Source organism: Natator depressus, chromosome 11, assembly GCF_965152275.1.
Source record: "Natator depressus isolate rNatDep1 chromosome 11, rNatDep2.hap1, whole genome shotgun sequence".
Lineage (NCBI taxonomy): Eukaryota > Metazoa > Chordata > Testudines > Cheloniidae > Natator > Natator depressus.
The window spans coordinates 77,152,955-77,173,625 of NC_134244.1; the positions used below are offsets into that span (position 1 = coordinate 77,152,955).

The window sequence follows — 20,671 nt, forward strand, 5'->3', positions numbered from 1 at the left end:
ACGTCCCATGTGCTGGAGTTGGGGTTGTCCCTGTTACTTGCACCTTAGAGCGCACCACACTGCAGTGATGGAAAATCCCAGAGTGCATGACCTTGAACTCTCTCAGGGGGTTCTCACGTGCATCATGAGGTTCAATTTTGTAACCGCTTGGAATTCCACAGGAGACATTTTCTGAATCAATATGTTACACAGTTACAATTTATAGCATCTCCTGGGAGTGAGGCGAGGGGACGCTATCTAATGAAAGGTCATGAACCAGATCGTCAGCTGGTGTGAATCAGCATATCCCTATTGACTTCCGAAGGGCTGGGCTGAATTAATCCAGCTGAGAACCTAGCTCCATGTGTCAGAGCTAGGATGACACTAGTGTGACATGAGCACTGAAGAATGCCAGAGCAAGAAAGTGAGTAGTAGTCATGTGCACAAAACAACGGTCAAAATTTGTCCAACTATTACAAAAATACTAAACCAACACATGCAGAAAAATGTAAGTTTTTGCGTGTCATTGTTATACTTTGGGGGGTGGGGATTAAGTCTTGCAGAATCCATTTCAATGGTCAAAGTTTGCCTTTTTGGTTAAGTAATGTCATCAGAACATTTTGCAGTGTGCCTGATCTATGTTTATGATGTCACCAGCACATTTATGTTGGCATTTTTATGTATTTATAAATAGGGCTCTGTGTCCGTCATGGAGGTTGTGGAAGTCACGGATTCTGCGATTTTCGGTGACCTCTGTGACTCTGCAGGGGCCAGTGTGGCTGACCCCAGGGCTGCCCAAGCGGCTGGCGATGGGGCCAGCTGCTCAGGTGGCCCCCAGGACAGCCACACCAACCACTGCTGGAGCGGCCTGGGGCATAGCCACACCAGCCTCTTCTCCGGCAGCTGCAGGCAGCGGTCCCCGGCCGGCCGTCTGGCCGGCTGGAGCAGCTGCAGTTTGCTGGCCCGGACAGCTGGTGCCGCTGGCCCCGGATGCCCCCCGACTGGAATCCCCCCCGATACCCTCCGAGATGCCCCCCTTTCCAAGATTTAATCACAGGTATTTTTAATATAAGTCATGGACAGGTCACGAGCCATGACTTATATTTTGTTTATTGCCTGTGACCTGTCCATGATTTTTACTAAAAATACCCGGGACTATACGTAAGGTTATGATTTAAACATAAGGCCAGATCTTCAGCTGATATAAATAGACGTGACTCCATTGGCTTCGTTGGAACTAAGCTGATTTACATGAGCTGAGGCTATAGCCCATAAAATATACCCATACTGCTTTAACGAAATGTACTTCCATTCCCCAACAAGAGATATTATAATACAATAAGATCCCCAAAATTCCTTTCAATGGCATGAAGAATAAAATATTTTTCACCAGAAAATACATTAACTTATTAGCAGTAGGCCATATTATGAAATGATTATTTTCCAAATGTATGTTTAAATTAAAGGTATTTTGAGTGTTGTGAATGTCAACAATATTTTTCAAGTGGTTAATTTCTTCTATCATTTACTCTCAAGTGCTAAAACACCCTGTTTTGACTGCATTTAAGATATAAACAATTATTATTAAAGAAAGTCTGCACTGGCACGTGTTAGCTTCTTAGCCAATTGTCAGTGCAGAAAATTTGAAATAGGAATTTATCAAAAATCACAGCTTTACTCAGATACATGAATGCATTGCATAGCTTAGAAAGCTACCTTCCTTTGGATGGATTAATAAAGCTATACTAACGTAGGATTGCTGTCTCTTGCCTCCCATGGGTATTCTTCTGTTATCTCATGGAGAACTGTGTAAAACTCAAATACAATAATATAGGTCATAATTCTATAATTTTCTTGACCATGCATAATTCCCATTAGCATGAATGGCGATTATACACCTATATCAAGAGACTATATTAATGGACTATTGAAGTACAGTACAGTACGGGTAAATTTATTCCCTTCCTTGGAAAGAAAATGGCAGGTACTGTCTTACGCCATCGGTTCTTGCCCATTGGAAGTCATACTGTCTTGTGAACACAATAAGACAATTTATGTATGATTATCAACAACGATGGGGTCCTATTCAAGAAATATTGCAACAGAAGCCTACTAATTTCCCTATAGCTTTTATTTTACCTGATGACTGGCCCATCAGATTTTGAGCTTCTTCGGAGGAATGTAAGGGCAGCTTTTCTCCTGAAGAGCAAAGAAGAAACAGATTTAATGCTTTTGCCTTCAAGGAGATAAGCAATGTCACTTCATCTAGGAAGCTCAAAATATGATGGACAAAATGGCAGAAAAGGAATTTCCAGTTGGCATTTTGACCATCGAGAGAAATGAAGGTATTTTAAGTATTTTAATTCCCGACTCTATAGTTGCCACCCTAGTTCACAATGAAAAATGAAAACTGTATTATCAATTCTGCTAGCAAATTTTGAGACATATAGCCCTAACTAGAGTTCTGCGGGTCCTCCATTATAGCATATTGCTTCAAAGGCCTCCTTCACCAGAGGACAGGATTCCCCCCTAAAACCATGGCTAATTCCCACCACTTCTCATGAAGCACAAAACAAAGAGGCTTCACGTACAGTATGTTTCTGTTGACATTTTACAGCTACTTTGTGCATATGAAGAGAACATCCTGGACAGTGACTGAGATCAATAGGAAGAGCTGAAAGGAATTTACACAGCCTTTACAGATTTTTGAATCTGCAGACAATGCTCAACAAATGAAGCATTGTCAGAGTGTATGGATGTCTCCCAAAGGACATACCAACCCGTGGCAATGAATACCCAGTCCTCTGTGCTAGAAAGGGCCCACAAGCATTTGTTTTATCCCAAGGTTGATTCACCTCTATTCAAGCTAGCAAAGCAGGAAGCAGATAAACATGGCTTCCCAAGAGCAGACTGTACAAGCACAATTACAGCAAACTGAGCCATAAGGAAAAGCACTTTGAAATACTAATCTTTGTTAACTTTTCACCATTGACATTTGCAACTTCACTTTACTTGTCCTATTTATTTCCATTAAATAAAACAAGCTTAGAAAGAGAGAGAAACTCTACAGGTAAGAAGAGAAGGAAATCTGTAAAGGGCATCTGGGTACGTACCAGGGAAAGCGGGGGTGGTCTGTCCAAGGGGAGTAAAGGGGGTTTGCTGCATAGCCAACTGGTGGAGCTTGGTCAACTGCTGAGGGGTAGGAGGGACATTAGAACTAAGAAGGTTATTGTTATAGAATACAACAAGTCACACCAAAAAAATTAAGAACAAAATTATAATAAAAAAACCAAAGCAGGACGCCATGTTAAGACATGGCAAACATGACATTAACAGAAGGACTTGGCCTGGGTAGATACAGTAAAGCCCAAATCTTTAGCAGAAGTGCTTGATCAGGGTCTGAAGTACAATACCAGCACAAGCCCAGTTTTGGTCTCTAACTGAAATCATTTAACTTTGTCAGTGCAGATCTCTCCTGATCCTGCCAGCCCACAGATAGCATCACATGCCCTGATGGAACAGGGAGCTGTCAAAGCCGGTAGAACGGTGTCAAAGCACAGCAATTCCAGCTGCAACTTGGCTGATCAGACTTTGTAACCCACTGTCACTGACTGCTGCTAGTGAAGAATAGGAGTCAAAATATCTGAACAGTGTCAAATATGCTGCTAGGTCCATAAAAATCAAATTCCAATATTTAAAAAGCACAGATCGTCCCTGGGATAGCTATCAGAAGTGTACAGTAATTGGCCATTTTGTTTCATTACCTACTGGATGTTCCCCTTGCTTGACTTGAATACTGCACATTGAAAGGGAAATTTATCTAGTTGCCAAACCAGTCGTAGCTATTAAAGTCGTCACTTTATCGACACAAACCACCCAGCAGTTGGCAAAACATGGGCTTCAGCTAAAACAGGTAAGTATTTCAGAGCCTGCAAATCCCTTGTTGTGCTCGGAGTCTTTTCCTGGCCCCTTAAAAAGAGACCTCGGAAGAAGAATATGTTTGGAATACATTTTGTGCTCCGTTTTATTGCTTCAAATTTAAGAAAACTGAAGAGGTAGAAATTTCATCCTGATAAGGCCCCCTTTGAGATTTTGCTGTGTATGCAGGAAGAAGTGCCCTGTATCACGCCCCCTTCAATAATCTTCGAGAGCTTGGGTGGCCTGGGAGGTTTAACAGAATCATAGACATCAGAAATGGAAAAGACCTGTTAGGTCAATTAGTCCAGTCCCCTGTAGGTAAGTGGGGGAGTTCTCATTTAAATTTGCATGTGAAACAACATCCTAAAAGTCCTGGCTCCTGCAGCACATCTGAGGGAGGGAGTGCAGGGGAGTCTGACATCAGCAGTGGTGAGGGTGAAGCACTGGAGGCAGAAGAAAACAGGTGGGAAGGCGGAGAGGAGTTTTGGAAATGGTATCTAACAGTCAGTTACCAGAGAGCTGGCAAGTAAGAACATCAGAAGCATTTGGCATGCAAGTGGTTAACTTTTAAACAAACTAGTGGAAAAGAGTGGGCCAGATTCCAACCAACCCGAGTGGGCGAGCTTGCATCAGGTGTTCTAGTGCAACAACAGACATGGAGTATCAGCTTTTAAACTCTCCCAAGGCTTTACTGATCAAGGGGGCACAGTGTCATGCCGGTGCACAGAGAGTTTTGTGTATAAGTCCCAATGAATCAAAATGAGAATAACCCCTAATGTCACATGCAGTATGATTCCAGCAAACCAACATGGAAACCCGGGGATAAGACGTGTTAGTCCACTGGGCATGACAACTCTCTAACTGAAACAAAAAAAGAACAGGATTATTTTTTAAAAAACAGACCTTATCCTGCTTTACACTAAAATGGAGACCAAAACAGTCTCCTTGGGTTCATTCCAAAGATAATGATAAAATTTTCAATGGTTCTTTAGCCCTTCACATTTCTCTTTTAAAATTAGCATCTCCCTGCTGAAGCCTCTCATTGCTGCCATCCAAGGACAGCTGCTGTGCAGTATCTTACAAGAGCTCTTTCCTCACTGCCACCATTACCAGCCTAGCTTTCCCATCCTTCCTGCCCTGAACGACACAACCCCTGCCCACTGCTGTTTGGGCTGTGAAATGGAAACCGGAGTAAAGCCAACCAGATTGCTCATTAACCTAAGCATTCCTAACTACGTCAGTGTGAAGAGATGATGTTTTGCCGAATGGAACGACTTTGGGAGCCACAGACCATTCATTCATTGGAGCTGCTCAGGGCCAGGGAAAACAGTGAAACCCTTTCTGTTTCTGTTATTGAATGAAAATATTTTACATGTGGATATGTAACAAAAGCATATGAGTGTAATGAAAAAACTCAGAAGACTTAGGGGACTCCACAGCCAGGCAGTAAGGTAAAGCAGTTGTTTGAACCAATGCCTAAAAGGCTTACAACATCTCCTATATTTCTAATTTCTGTACTCTGACGAGCTGGCAAGAGCTGTGAGGAAAGTGTTGTGAGCCAGCATTTCATAGAACCATAGAAGATTAGGACTGGAAGAGACCTCAGGAGGTCATCTAGTCCAACCCTCTGCTCAGTAGGACCAAACCCAGCTAAATCATCCCAGTCAGGGCTTTGTCAAGCAGGGCCTTGAAAACGTCTAAGGACGGAGATTCCACCACTTCCCTAGGTAACACATTGCAGTGCTTTGCCACCCTCCGAGTGAAATAGTGTTTCCTAATATCCAACGTAAACCTCCCACACTGCAACTTGAGACCATTGCTCCTTGTTCTGTCATCTGTCACCACTGAGAACGGCCGAGCTCCATCCTTTTTGAATCCCCCCTTCAGGTAGTTGAAGGCTGCTATCAAATCCCCCCTCACTCTTCTTTTCTGCAAACTAAATAACCCGAGTTCCCTCAGCCACTCCTTATAAGTCACGTGCCCCAGCCCCCTAATCATTTTTGTTGCCCTCTGCTGGACTTTCCAATTTGTCCACATCCTTTCTGTAGTAGGGATTCTAAAACTGGACGCAATACTCCAGATGTGGCCTTACCAGTGCCGAATAGAGGGGAATAATCACTTCCCTCAATCTGCTGGCAGTGCTCCTACTAATGAAGCCCAGTTTGCCATTAGCCTTCTTCTGCTGGCAACAAGGGCATACTGCTGACTCATATCCAGCTTCTTGTCCACTGTAATCCCCAGGTCCTTTTCTGCAGAACTGCTGCTTAGCCAGTCAGTCCCCAGCCTGTAGCGGTGCATGGGATTCTTCTGACATAAGTGCAGGACTCTGCACTTGTCCTTGTTGAACCTCATCAGATTTCTTTTAGCCCAGTCCTCCAATTTGTCGAGATCACTCTGGACCCTATCCCTACCCTCCAGAGTATCTACCTCTCCCCCCAGCTTAGTGTCATCCACGAACTTGCTGAGGGTGCAATCCATCCCATTATCCAGATCATTAATGAAGATGTTGAGCAAAACCGGCCCCAGGAGAGACCCTTGGGGCACTCCACTTGATACCGGCTGCCAACTAGACATCGAGCTGTTGATCACTACCCACTGAGCTTGATGATATAGCCAGCTTTCTTATAGTCCATTCATCCAATCCATACTTTTTTAATGTGCTGGCAAGAATACTGTGGGAGACTGTATCAAAAGCTTTGCTAAAGTCAAGATATATCACATCCACTACTTTCCCCATATCCACAGAGCTAGTTATCTCATCATAGAAGGCAATCAGGTTGGTCAGGCATGACTTGCCCTTGGTGAATCCATGGTGACTGTTCCTGATCACCTTCCTCTTCTCCAAGTGCTTCAAAATGGATTCCTTGAGGACCTGCTCCATGATTTTGCCAGGGACTGAGGTGAGGATGAACAGTACGTAGTCCCTGGATTCTCCTTCTTTCCATTTTTAAAGGTGGGCACTATATTTGCCTTTTTCCAATCGTCTGGGATCTCCCCCGATCGCCACAAGTTTTCAAAGATAATGGCCAATGGCTCTGCAATCACATCAGCCAACTCCCTCAGCACCCTCGGGTGCATTTGATCCGGATCCATGGACTTGTACATGTCCAGCTTTTCTAAATAGTCCTTAACCTGTTCATTCACCACTGAGGGCTGCTCATCTCCTCCCCATGCTGTGCTGCCCAGTGCAGCAGTCTGGGAGCTGACCTTGTCTGTGAAGACCGAGGCAAAAAAAAAAGCATTGAGGACTTCCGCTTTTTCCACATCATCTGTCACTAGGTTGCCTCCCCCATTCAGTAAGGGGCCCACACTTTCCCTGACCCTATTCTTGTTGCTAACATATCTGTAGAAACCCTTCTTGTTACCCTTCACATCCCTTGCTAGCTGCAACTCCAGTTGTGTTTTGGCCTTCCTGATTGCACCCCTGCATGCTCAAGCAATATTTTTATACCCTTCCCTAGTTATCTGTCCAAGTTTCCACTTCTTGTAAGCTTCCTTTTGTGTTTAGGCTCACCGAAGATTTCTCTGTTAAGTCAAGCTGGTCGTCTGCCATATTTGCGATTCTTTCTGCACATTGGGATGGTTTGTTCCTGCGCCGTCAATAAGGCCTCTTTAAAATACAGCCAGCTCTCCTGGACTCCTTTCCCCCTCGTGTTATTCTCCCAGGGGATCCTGCCCTGAGGGAGTCAAAGTCTGCTTTTCTGAAGTCCAGGGTTCTTATTCTGCTGCTCTCCTTTCTTCCTTTTGTCAGGATCCTGAACTCGACCATCTCATGGTCACTGCTACGCAGGTTGCCACCCGCTTCTACTTCCCCTACCAATTCTTCCCTGTTTGTAAGCAGCAGGTGAAGAGAAGCATGGCCCCTAGCTGGTTCCTCCAGCTCTTGCACCAGGAAGTTGTCCCCAACACTCTCCAAAAACTTCCTGGATTGTCTCTGCACTGCTGTATTGCTCTCCTAGCAGATGTCAGGGTGATTGAAGTCCCCCATGAGAACCAGGGCCTGTGATCTGGGGACTTCTGTTAGTTGTCGGAAGAAAGCCTCATCTACCTCATCCCCCTGGTCTGGTGGCCTATAGCAGACACCTACCAGGACATCACCCTTGTTGCTCTCGCCTCTAAACTTAACCCAAAGACTCTCAACAGGCTTTTCTCCAGTTTCATACTGGAGCTCTGAGCAATCATACCGCTCTCTTACATACAATGCAACTCCCCCACCTTTTCTCCCTGGCCTGTCCTTCCTGAACAGTGTATACCCATCCATGACAGTGCTCCTGTCATGTGAGTTACCCCACCAAATCTCTGTTATTCCAATCACATCATAGTTCCTTGACTGTGTCAGGACTTCCAATTCTTCCTGCTTGTTTCCCAGGCTACTTGCATTTGTGTACAGGCACCTAAGATAACTAGCCGGTTGCCCTACTTTCTGAGTATGAATCAGGAGGCCTCCCCTGTTATGTTTCCTCCCTGTATCCCACTTCCCCACTTACCTCCAGGCTTAGGTCACCGTCCCCTGGCAAACCTAGTTTAAAGCCCTCCTCACTAGGTTAGCAAGCGTGCCTGTGAAGATGCTCTTCCCTCTCTTTGTTAGATGGATCCCGTCTCTTCCTAGCAATCCTTCTTCCTGGAACAACATCCCATGGTTGAAGAATCCAAAGCCCTCTCTCCGACACCACCTGCGCAACCATGCATTTACCTCCACAATTCAATGGTCCCTACCTGGGCCTTTTCCTTCAACAGGGAGGATGGATGAGAACAACTTGTGCCTCAAACTCCTTTATCCTTCTTCCCAGAGCCACGTAGTCTGCAATAACCCACTCAAGGTCATTCTTGGCAGTATCATTGGTGCCCACATGGAGAAACAGGAAGGGGTCGCAGTCCAAGGGCTTGATCAGTCTTGGCAGTCTCTCCGTCACATCGTGAATTCTAGCTCAAGGCAAGCAGCACACTTCTCGAGTCTCCCGGTCTGGACGGCAGATGGATGACTCCTTAGGAGGGAGTCCCCAACCACCACCACTCGTCCCCTCCTCCGCTTTATTCAGGTTCACAGTATAGAACTATGACGACATATCCAGGTAACCAAGCTGCCATGATGGGAGAGCACTAGCTTCTACCAATGTGCAGTGATGCAGAATATCACTACGTACTGGCAAAATGTTTGCTTATACCCTATTACGGGTAACTGGGCAATCTGGTGCATGGCTCTGGCGCATGGCTCAGGGCTGAGATCCCACTATGCTAAAACAGTTCCTATGCTCATCATATCCAAAGAACCCCTAGCCTCCCAGTCACCACTGGCTGCCCTTCCATTGCAAATTCCAAATGGAGACTACCTGTCTCGATCTGTACATGAATGCCCAAGGTCCGTCCTTACTGAGACAAAACTCCCATTCACTCGAGTGACCAATTTATCCACGGGAAAACTGAGCAAGGAATTCGGGGTTTGTCCCAGGATGTCCATATTCATTCATTCCTTACAGATAGTTCCAAATCCCCAGGATAACAACATTGCTGAGGTATCAATAAAAAGGGAAAGATCAAAGACAAATGTGTGTTGCAGCAAGTGAAAGAGCAAATTACCTAGTAAAATTGTTTTCATATTTCCATTAATTAACTAATTGAGCATTGTTTTAAATACTAAAGCCTTGAAAGAGATACAACTACAGAGCCAAATTACTCAGGCATTGAATGAGGTCTCTGTAAATTCTGCAGGATTTGGCCACAGGGTATTGAACAAATCACAAATATTATTTGCCTGTTACTGACCAGAGCGCAAATGCTTCCACAATGCAGTATATACCATAATGTGTTTTGTTCCTCTGCCAGAGAGCTGCATCATAACAAGAAGAAGTACAGCCTGAGTCAATGCTGGGGTGTATTGAGAAGGACAATTAGGAGAAAGGGCATGTTGATCTGACTAGCAAAGTAGACTCATCATATTCACAGTCTATTTAAGGAGAGAACTTGAAATATATAAAACAAAAACTTCTTAGAAAAAATAGACAATGCTATGTTAAAAGGGATGGGTAACACTGATCTTTGTTAGACTTGACTAAAACAGTGCCTCTAACAGAATTTGGCCCAGTCTGTGTGTTATTACCACTACATTTGGCTGCATAGTAAACTTCATTTCAGTAGTTTCCATTTTCAGAAGTGTCATTTGTGACACTTTTATTTGTACGTTGTTAAAAGCTTTTATTTGTACGTTGTTATGCAAGAAGTAGTGGGTTTTAAACCCACTTGCCAGAAATACAAATGTTAAACCATATTGATTATTGAACAACATGAGATTTGCAATGGGTTGTTGAACAGCAGATTGCACAACACAGAGTGATGGGGGTGACAGCTAAGATTTTCAGAGGGGTCTAGGAGAATTAGGTGCCCACATCTCATTAATGCTCATTGGGAGTTGAGCACCTAATTCCCTTTGGCTCCTTTGCCAACAGCATCTGCCAATGGTTCACAAAGAGTGCTGTCAAGAGGTTGCCATTGTTTGCCCTCATGCTGAACTGAGAGGCCACCGTGGCATATTTTGTTTTTGTAATGACATCTGTTGCATAAGTGATATGAAGTGCTATGCACGTGTGTCACAGGGATGGGGTGATCCAGTCCAACATGTCACATAGCCTAGAATTGTATGATCATGTTATTAGAGATGCTGTTGTGAAGCATAAGTGAAGGGGACACAACGGAAGTTGCCCATGGAACCTTAATTCTAAATGCTCTGGGCCAGACTGTCCACTGAAGCTATGCCAGTTTACACCAGGGGAGCATCTGGCTTCCTGGCAGCACACAATTAAATCTCTGTCCTCACGTTGCAGTAAAGCAGCCTTTTGCATCTTATTTCTTTATTGTTTATAAAAAAGGACAAACATTTAAAATAAATCATGTTTTCTATTTTTATCAGTATTTTGTCAAAAAAATACATCCCAATAGTCATCTGTATACTTTCTCCTCAAAAATCTTCTGTATTCCCTTCATCCCCATCACCACTACAGAATAATGAAAGCAGCAACAAATGTGAATACTGGCAAGAATGAATAAAAATTGCAAAACTTGATGTGGACTGTGCAGGCTTATGCGAAATATCCATGCAGCTCTCTGTCCAATAAGGTATTGTCTTTATTTGTGATTAACATATTCTAGGGACATAGTAAATCAAAACCAATAAGGTTACCTATCAAACAAAAGGAGACTCTGGTATCCTGTTAGCAGCTAGCAAGAGCTGAGGTCAGTAAGCGTCTGCCTGGTACACAAAGGATACATGTATTCCACAGACCTCACCTTGCCCTGGTCTCCCATCTAAGTACTAACCAGGCCCATATCTGCTTAGCATTTAAATACAAGCATCAGGACAATCAAGCATATTAATAGCAACACAGCTACTGTCTATCACTCATCCAGCGACTGGCTCTTCAATCAACACACTCCACAAATTTCATAAAATGATTGCCAACTATAGAGAAAGTGACCACCTCACCCACCGCTGAAATGCAAGCTAAGTAGAAGCTGGCAGCTTTCAAACTGTGCACAGAAAAAATATACAACAAAGGAGTCTAGGAAGGGAAGAATATCATAACCAATGGAAATGCCACAGATTTCAGGGAGTAGAATTTCACCATGGCACTCATTTTTGTGGAAAGTGCAAAGGCATTTCTACTGAACACAACTGATCAGGACCTCTGCTTTACACTTTGTGTAGAAGTTGGGGTTCTAGCAGCACAAAGCTACTAACCCCATATGATGTCCGACCTCAGTACTGCCTCCGAGGGAAGAGCTCCACCTACCGAATCTCCAGTATTACTTTCTAAAGCACCTGCCGGTATATGTCGTAGCTGGAAGTCTCACATCCAAGTACTGATTATGGCCAACCTTCATAGCTTAAAAGATCTGACAAAATCACATCACGAGGCCCACAGAATGCATTTGCAAACAGACTAACAGAATATGAGCTTGATATTCCATTAAATCACTAGGATCAGTATTCATGACCCTCACGGGTTTATCATATCCTGAACTGTCTCTGAGGCTGTGCATGCAAACAGACACAATGGAGCTCATCTTAGGCAACAGCCTGACCATAGTACGCAGAGGAATATGCCTTCATCATGGTCTAATCACCACTTCCTGCAGGAGGGTCCTTCCACTATGCTAATGCGGCAATGGACCAGCTCTAAGAGTCTGGGCTCCGCGACTCATGGACTTTAAGGCCAGAAGGGACCATCGTGATCGTCTAGTCTGACCTCCCGCACACTGTAGGCCACAGAATCTCACCCACCCCATCTTCTAAAACAGTAGTTCTGAACCACGGGTCTGGGGCGCGAGCAGGTTTCAGGGTCCGCCAAGCAGGACCACTGTTAGATTTTCTGGGGCCCAGGGCAGAAAGCCAGAGTCCTACTGCATGGGGCTGAAGCATGGGGCCCTGAGCCTCACCACCTGGGGCTGAAGCAGAAGCCTGAGCAACTTAGCTTCGCGGTGCCCCTTGTGGCATTGGGGTCCTGGGCAACTGACCTGCTTGCTACCCCCTAACGCCGCACTCGCTTTTAGACGCAGAAAACCAGTTCTTGGGGCACAGGTGGGCCGTGGAGTTTTTATAGTATGTCTGGGGGGGCCTCAGAAAGAAAAGGTTGAGAACCCCTCCTCTAAAAGACCCGAACCTCTGGCTGAGTTACTGAACCCTCAAATCATGATTTAAAGTCTTCAAGTTACAGAGAATCCACCACTGACACTAGTTCAAACCAGCAAGTGACCCGTGCCCCATGCTGCAGAGGAAGGCAAAAATCCCCCAGGGTCTCTGCCAGTCTGACCCAGGGGGAAATTTCTTCCCGACCCCAAATATGGCCATTAGTTAGACCCTGAGCATGTGGGCAAGACCCACCAGTCAGACACCTGGGAAAGAATTGTCTGTAGTAACTCAGAACCCTCCCCACCCAGTGTCCCATCTCCAGCTGTTGGGGATTTTTGCTACTAGCAGTCAGATGAGCTACATGCCACTGTTGGTAATCTTATCATACCATCCCCTCCATAAATTTCAAGCTCAGTCTTGAAACAAGCTAGTTTTTTGCCCCTTACTGCTCCCCTTGGGAGGCTGTTCCAGGACTTCACTCCTCTGATGGTTAGAAAACTTGTTAATGGTCAGTTTATATCCATTTGTTCATGTGTCAACATTGGCGCTTAACTTAAATAACTTCTCTCCCTCCCTGGTGTTTATCCCTTTGAGGTATTTAGAGAGAGTAATACACCCATGTTTCTCTCTTTCTTTCTCCTCCTCTGTTACGTTCCCAGCTTATACCAAAAATTCTTGTTGTTAGTTACTAAGTGCATGACCTTGCACTTTGCACTATTTTAGTTTTTATGTTTTCCCCTTTTCTTCCCTTCCTTTTTGCCTCTGAAATAGGCGGTGGTAGAAAAAGGTAAAAATGAAATAATGAAAAAATTCCATTTTGGGTTTCAAAAAGCAAAAAAAGAGGGGGGTGGATTTCAGGGGTCATTCCTTCAACCAAGGAGCCTGAAGTCTCTAGGAACGGACTATAGATAAGAAACCTGCTCAGACAAAGATAGTAACTTGCTGAAGTTACAGTTTAGTCACTGGAAAGTGTCTTTTGTTCATTTTGTTTATAACCTTTGTGGTAAGACACCTTCTCTGTCTCACTGGGCGTAGCACTTCCCTCTCTGGCGGTGCCTGGGGTAAATCAGTCCACTCTGGACAGTGTTTGTCTTCCCACTCGGGGTTTATTTATCAATGTTTTCGAGGTAGGCCTCGGGGCAGGCCCAACGAGGGCTCCTCCACCAAACAAAAGAAACAAATTCACAAACACAAAATAAAGGGGGATTCCTTTTCCTGCCCCCCTCTCTGGAGGGGGTTGTCCTGTTGTTGGCCCCAGGGTGCAGGTCCTTCCCCTAAACAGGCAGTCAGCTTGGTTGTTTCCCCTGTAGAGATGAGAGCAGCCTCTCACCCTGGAGAAGCCTGTCTCTTTCCCTCCCCGCTCCCTGAGGAGGGGTTTTTAAAGGCCTCAGGCAGCCCTTAATTGGATTCAGGTGTCCCTAGTTGACCTGAGGTAGCCCCTTCTCAGCTTATAGGGCAGGGGTTGGCAACCTTTGGCACGCGGCCCATCAGGTTAATCTGCTGGCGGGCCGCGAGACATTTTGTTTACGTTGACTGTCTTCAGGCATGGACCGCCGCAGCTCCCCGTGGCTGCGGTTCGCTGTTCCCAGGCAATGGGAGCTGCGGGAAGCGGTGGCCAGCATGTCCCTGCGGCCCGCGCCACTTCCTGCAGCTCCCATTGGCCAGGAACGGGGAACCATGGCCACTGGGAGCTGCGGGGGGGGCTGCGCCTGCGGCCAGTCAACATACACGAAATGTCTCGCAGCCCGCCAGCGGATTACCCTGATGGGCCACGTGCCGAAGGTTGCCGACCCCCCGCTATAGGGAAAAGGGCCTTTATCTTTCTAGGGCTAACACACCTACCCACCTCCTGCAACCCAAGAGGACCACCCTCTTGAAGCTGCGCCACTTGACTTTGGCACACCTCTCAGATCGCTTTCACCCGTACTTGCAATCACTTAAGCCTATGTCCTTTGTTAATAAACTCAGGCTTGTTTTGTTACACACCCATCCCAGTGCTGTGTGTTAGCAGGGGAGGGGGAGTCCTCAGCCAGCCTAGCAGGGTGCTGTGTGCTCGCTCTCTCTGGAGGCAGCGGGTCCCAGGGAGAGGGGCTGGACGCTGCAGGGAGGCGTCCCTGGGAACTCCGGGAGTGGGGATCGCTCTGGGGCAGGGCTGGACTGGCAGATGCTGCAGGGTTTGCTGGCAAGGCAGGCAGGCTGGCGTGTCAGGGACAGATTCCCAGCTTAGCCGCAGCAAAGCGCCCTCCCGCTAAGGCACAGCGGTAACGCCGTGGCTCACAGATCTGGGTGAGCTGAGAAAGCCGTCACAGTGTCATTCAATCAGGCTTCCAGCTGGGCCAGGGCATGGCAATAGCATGGTCTTGGCAGTCAGTGGTCTCCTCACGACAACGAACAGAGGTGGGACATCTGGGCTCACACTGCTAGGTTGGTCAGTGGCTTTAGGTACTAGTGACTACAAGGTGCAGCTGATCCAGCTGTGGCCCCTGGCAGGTCACGGCTGTAGTCCTTAAAAGTGGCTCCACTTATTTTAGGGGAGTGCAAAGGGCTGTTTTGGCTGCCTGCTGTGGTGTCTCTGTCACTCCTCTTCAGCGCCTGTGTGAAGCCACTGGGGAAGGTCATAAAGACCTCAGGGCCAAAGGGTCACCAAGAGGCAGAGGACACCCAGCTCTGTCTCGCCTCCTCTTTGACTCTGGGCAGGACCATGTCCTTGCTTTCCTAGAGATGGATGGGGTCCTGGATAGAAGCCAATTGGCTTAAACCACCCACCTGAATAAGCATACCTGTTATAAAAGTGGTCCCCAACCTTGAGGTCTTACTAGACTCACTCTTACTCGAGCACTCACTGAGAGCAGTGTAGCTGGGAGTTCTTCCTTCCACCTATGGAAGGCTAAGAGACTGCCTCTCTTCACCCCGCCTCAGTGCACGTGCCCTCGTTCACACCCACTATTATAAAACATATGGTTTTGCCTTCTTCCCTGTGTCTCCTCCCACTAAGGAGGGAATGCTGCAAAATGACAGAGACCGGGCCAGCAAGGGAAGATACGGAACAGGCCTATACCCCAGGAGAGAGTTGTCTCCTGGAGATGGTGGCGTCCGTATCCATCCCGCCTTCCCTTGGGGGACCTGTCAAGAAGGATAATTTTAAATTTCTGCTGGGGGCTGCATATGAGCCACATGGGTGAAAGCTGCAGAGGGGATGTGTTTACTCCCTGCTCACCTGTGCCCAGCTTTTCTCACTAGAAATAAGCATTAACCAGGAATGAATCTGGCACAGAACCTCCTTTTCTTTCTCTCCTCCGTCTGTTGCCTCCCCCCTTGACTAACATTAAGATCAACAGAAAAAAATCCTCATCCTTACCAGAAAAGACAGAGAGCACCAAGGGCCTTCCTATACAGCCCTGACTGGGAATTGAACTCAACACAGCAACCTGTACTGCCCTTCATTTCTAGGGAACTTTTGCATGTTGCTTGTAAGCCATGTCAAAGAGAGAGCTTGGGACGTTTTGTCCCTTCCGCCAAAACACAAGGAATGGGTGTATCTATGCTTAGGTGACTGATCAGTTTGACTGCAAAATCAATCCTCAGTCTAAAATAATAGTGGGGAGAGAATTCAGCAGCACCAGACACCCAGACTTCCTTTGCAATACAACTGACAACATACCCAAAGACAGACCAACCTGTGGGAAGGCACCGCTTTTAGAAAGCAAAGTCTATGAGACAGCCATAAGTCTCTAAGGTTTCAAACATACCTACCCCCCCACGAGAGCACCCGGATAAGCCAGTGTACGCATTTCATTAGCAACATTTTATGGAGGGAGGGACACAGAGGGAAAAGACTATTTTTGACCATTCTCTGGGGCACAAAATGCATATAGGGTTTGTCTTAGTAAAGGGATAGCACTGAACAATACAAAGAATTTAACATCAGGCCAAGTCCTCAATATTAATAAAGTTTAGTGCTAATAGGTTAAAAGGCTATTCAAGGTATTACAGATACTACACAGAGACTGTTACTTTGAGAATATGCTATTAATATTATTGTCTAATATTAATATTCATAGTAATTAACAGTATCATGCAGGTGACATAAAAGAGCAAAATGGGTATAAGAAAAATTAGGGTAAAACTCACATCCGGGTGTGGAATTGCATATTGTCCCTGAATTGTATAGGCCTGTGAAAGGAAAAGATATGTCATTAGACTTGGATGTCAGGTCTATTTAAGCCCTATGCCTCAGCTGCAGCTTTCATCTAAATCCCTTCCCCTTTTAATAGCCAATCTGGGAAGGGGAGAAGCCCCCTACGATTTTTGGGAAAATATTTTTATGTATAAATGAAGCCAGACCAGGCGTCCACCCCTCCCCATAAAGAACCCTATCATCACTCTTAAAACCGCTCCTCTCACAACGGGTGTTAGCACTGGTTTTTTGGACTGCCCACTATAAAGCACTCAGCCCCCCAGGCTGACGGCACACTGTTAACCTTCGCATTACGCCATGAGCCTGCCTCTCGGCTTGAAATGATTTCTGTCACAGAGAGCAGCGCTGCCCACTACAAATGCCCACTGCAGAGCCGTCCCTTAACAATACACAATTATAGCAAAGGTACGTATGAGTCCCCAAGTGCCGCTCTTTGGATTACAGATCCTCATTTAGAGGTCAGCACTGGGATGTCACCGCAGAATTGCTGCACAGCCATTACACCCAATGCACAAATTGCCCTGAAGGTTTTGAACAGCCGCACGCTTGGGAAGCTGTATAAATACATAGCGGCAGCGGGCTAGCTTGGAAAATCCCTTGTCATGTGACGACTTCCAATCTCTCCAGTGTGAATCTGATTAAATAACTCTAAGGTTATGAGTAGGGCCCTATCAAACTCAGGGTCCATTTTGATCAATTTCATGGCCAGAGGGTTTTTTAATTGGTCAATTTAATGTTTTTTGTTGTTTACATCTGAAATTTCACAGTGTTGTAATCATGGGGTCCCAACCCACAAGGTACCAGGAAGTGGGTCTGATCCTGCCATTCCAGAGCTGTCATGCAAGGGAAGGACAAGTCCTGACCCTTCCCAGACTAGCAGGGACTCACAGCTAGGAGCCCCCCGAGCTGAGGCGCTCCCAGGAGCAGGGGGATATTGGACCCACCTCCACAAGTCTCCTCCAGCTGCAGGAACCTCCGGGGCTGGAGCTTCCTGCAGCAGGGGGAGGCACTCCAAGGTGGGTCTGATCTGCCCCTGAGAACAAGAGTGGCCGTGCAGGGGAAGGACAAGTCCTCTCCCTCCCCAGCCCAGCCAGGACTTGCAGCTAGGAGCCCCCTGACTGAGGCGGTCCCAGCAGTAAGGGGGAGATCAGATTTCACGGAGAAGGGCTTATTTCACAGTCTGTGACACATTTTTCAGGGCCATGAAATTGGTAGGACCCTAGTTACGAGGTTGCAGGAAAGGGCGCCATGTTGGGTGATCAGAATGCTGCTGTGTTTGTACTGAAGAGGAGATGTGTAGTCGGCACTACTGTATCACAGGGGCTGAGACTGAGGGCTTGTCTACACTTACAGCGCTGCAGCTGCGCCATGGCAGCGCTTAGTCATGACGCTACCTATGCTGATGGGAGAGCTTCTCTGGTCGGTGCAAGTACTCCACCTCCCCGAGAGGCAGGAGCTATGTCACTGATTTTCCACCCCCTGAGCAATATCATTATACCGACATAAGCTTGCAGTGTAGACCAGGGCTGGGAGGTCACAGCTATGGAAACATTTGAGTGGAAAGCAAATTAATGTATTCATCCCTGGATTCCATGCTGTGCCATGAAACACATATCACGTGTGGTTCTTAGGGGTTACATTGACCATCTGTTCCCTGTGTGTATCATGGAAGTTCCTTCTAGGAGCTGATGGGCATTCTACATGCTGTGGACATTACCAGCCAGGCAGGAGGCATTTAGGCCACATCTATGCTGCAATGGTGGAGGGGGAAGGTAGACATACCCGCGCTAGCTTTAATGTAGCTAGCTCACTAAAAATAGCAGTAAAGACATGGCAGCATGGGCTGTACAAGCCCGCTTGGCCTCCCTGGGTCCGTGTTGTCACTGCTAGCCTCCCCTGAAGCCCCCATCACTGCATCCTTTTTAGCGTGCGAGCCAGATGAAAGCTAGTGCGGGTACTTCTGCCCGAGCTGTAAATCACACCATGCTGCAGAGACCAATCCTTAGAGAGAGGGTGGGCTGCGGGTTTGAATTTATTTCTGAGAACCTTTTTCTTTTATCTAGAGACTATCCTTTCATGATAGTCCAGCTTGAATTTAGAAGTTGCACAGCTGAACAGACAACGCACCTGCAAGCCTGAGTCACCTCTAATGACCAGCCTGATCCCTCAGGGACTGGCCATCTGACAGGAGCTCAGCAACCTCAAGTCAGGGCTGGGCCCTAGCTTTCTAATAGCTTGCACCATAATTGATAGAGCTAAAAAGCTTTGTACTGGGGGAGGGGGGGATGAAAAGTGACATCCCACAAACTTAATATACAGCAGATAATTGGAAAGTCGGTATTAACCAGGGCTCAGAATTTGCCAGCTTGCTGCTACACTTATGGCCGGAGCATGAGAAAGCATATGATGTGCACAGAACGTACCACCTGCAAAGGGCACCAACTACTTCCCTTTCCCCCCTGTACATGGCCTATAGTCCTACCCAGAATAGATCATTCTGAAACCACAGCCTAAGAGTGCAGCTATAGTGTCCTTCCTCCAGACAGAACTTCCACCTGTCAGTGGGAGTGTAGCCAGAGGAAGGTTTCCACTGGCAGAACTGAATCCTTTAGTCATATTCATCTACCCTGCAAAACATTATGGCTGGGATTTGCAAAGCCAGGTAAGAGATTAGGACACCCAGTTTCCCTTACAGTTAGCAGGAATTGGACATCCAAATCCCACATGTGGCTTTGAAAATTTCAGCCCGTAGACATCAGTCCAGCGTCTGTGACTGGTGTAGGGAAAAGGGGGCTAAGGAAATGTCTCTGTCCTTGGTACTGACTTCAACAGACTGCGATTTCCCCCTCCTGGCCACTGCAGATGAATTGTCTCTATCCACTGTCCAAAAGGGACACAGCAAAGATCACCGAAACAGCAACGTTGTGCAGAGTGAGTGTGATTTGCTTCTCAGGTCTGACAAAAGGTTTGCTCAGCCCTGCAGCTCAGCATCTTGGAAGAGTTTGTTTAGAAAGAAACATTCAAATCAGTGACAGAATGGCCTGTAATGTGTAGAATTAGCAATGAAAGGTCCAATTCTGTTTTACGTCATTGATGCTGTAAGTGAGCTCAGAATCAGACCCTAAACCCTTCAGTTATTTAGGTGTTTGTGATGTCATCGTTAGCTTTTGCAGGGGTAACAGAAAATCCTGCTCTCGGGTCTTAGAAAGTGAGAAATATTTTGTTTAAAATTATAAAATGTCCAGTATTTATACACTTTTAATCTGTACATACATTATGTTACTACATTAGGGTGAAATGGTGAAATGCCATTTATGTCTCACTTGTGCCCTCAAAATAGAGCGCAAGTGGCATTTAAGTGGCATGTAGGCCTTGTGGTGGCTCTCTGCATTGTGGTGAATTTCACCCTCTGTAGTTCAGGGTGTTTCCTAGGTATCTTCAGCAAAGTTTTGCAACAATCCTTTAACATACTCTTTTTATCACTTTGAAAATAAGCATTATTGTCTGCCAAAAGCTATAGACGCCCTAGTGCTAAGGAGTTTACTGGGTAATAAAACATATCTGATTAATTAAAACATTTTTCAGATGATTCCAAAATAAATGGCATAAAGGATGGATAACACTTTGTAAAGGGAGAGTAAAGACAGCAAAGAAGAGGAAAGTCTGGTAACCTTTGAAAAGTTACATCACTCCTTGCAAACAACAAGCTGTTTGGCTCAGTAACATCCTCAGCTTGGTGGGGTGAAGATCAATAACAAGTGTAGAGAAATTGGACACAAAAGCCAATTCAGTGGTTTCTTGCCATCAAAAATTCTATTATCTGATTCTTAGAACATTGACAAAGATAAGGTGGGTGAGGTAATATATTTTACTGGCATTATACATGTCCACGGTCTCCAAAGGGTTAAATTCCCATTGCTAAATCTTTCACTCCCTGGGCTGTATTCACACAG

At 46.1% G+C, this 20,671-nt stretch overlaps 1 protein-coding gene across 1 annotated transcript in view; it reads right to left on the reverse strand.

Annotated features, from left to right (window-relative positions):
- PCBP3 (poly(rC) binding protein 3) overlaps positions 1-20,671 on the reverse strand; it is a 107,911-nt gene that overhangs the window by 19,442 nt on the left and 67,798 nt on the right. The window contains exons 9-11 of the mRNA XM_074968225.1: positions 16,652-16,693; positions 3,093-3,171; positions 2,119-2,178 (exon numbers count right to left, since the gene is read on the reverse strand). Coding sequence (XP_074824326.1) covers positions 2,119-2,178; positions 3,093-3,171; positions 16,652-16,693 — 181 coding nt within the window. The remainder of the gene's footprint in view (positions 1-2,118; positions 2,179-3,092; positions 3,172-16,651; positions 16,694-20,671) is intronic.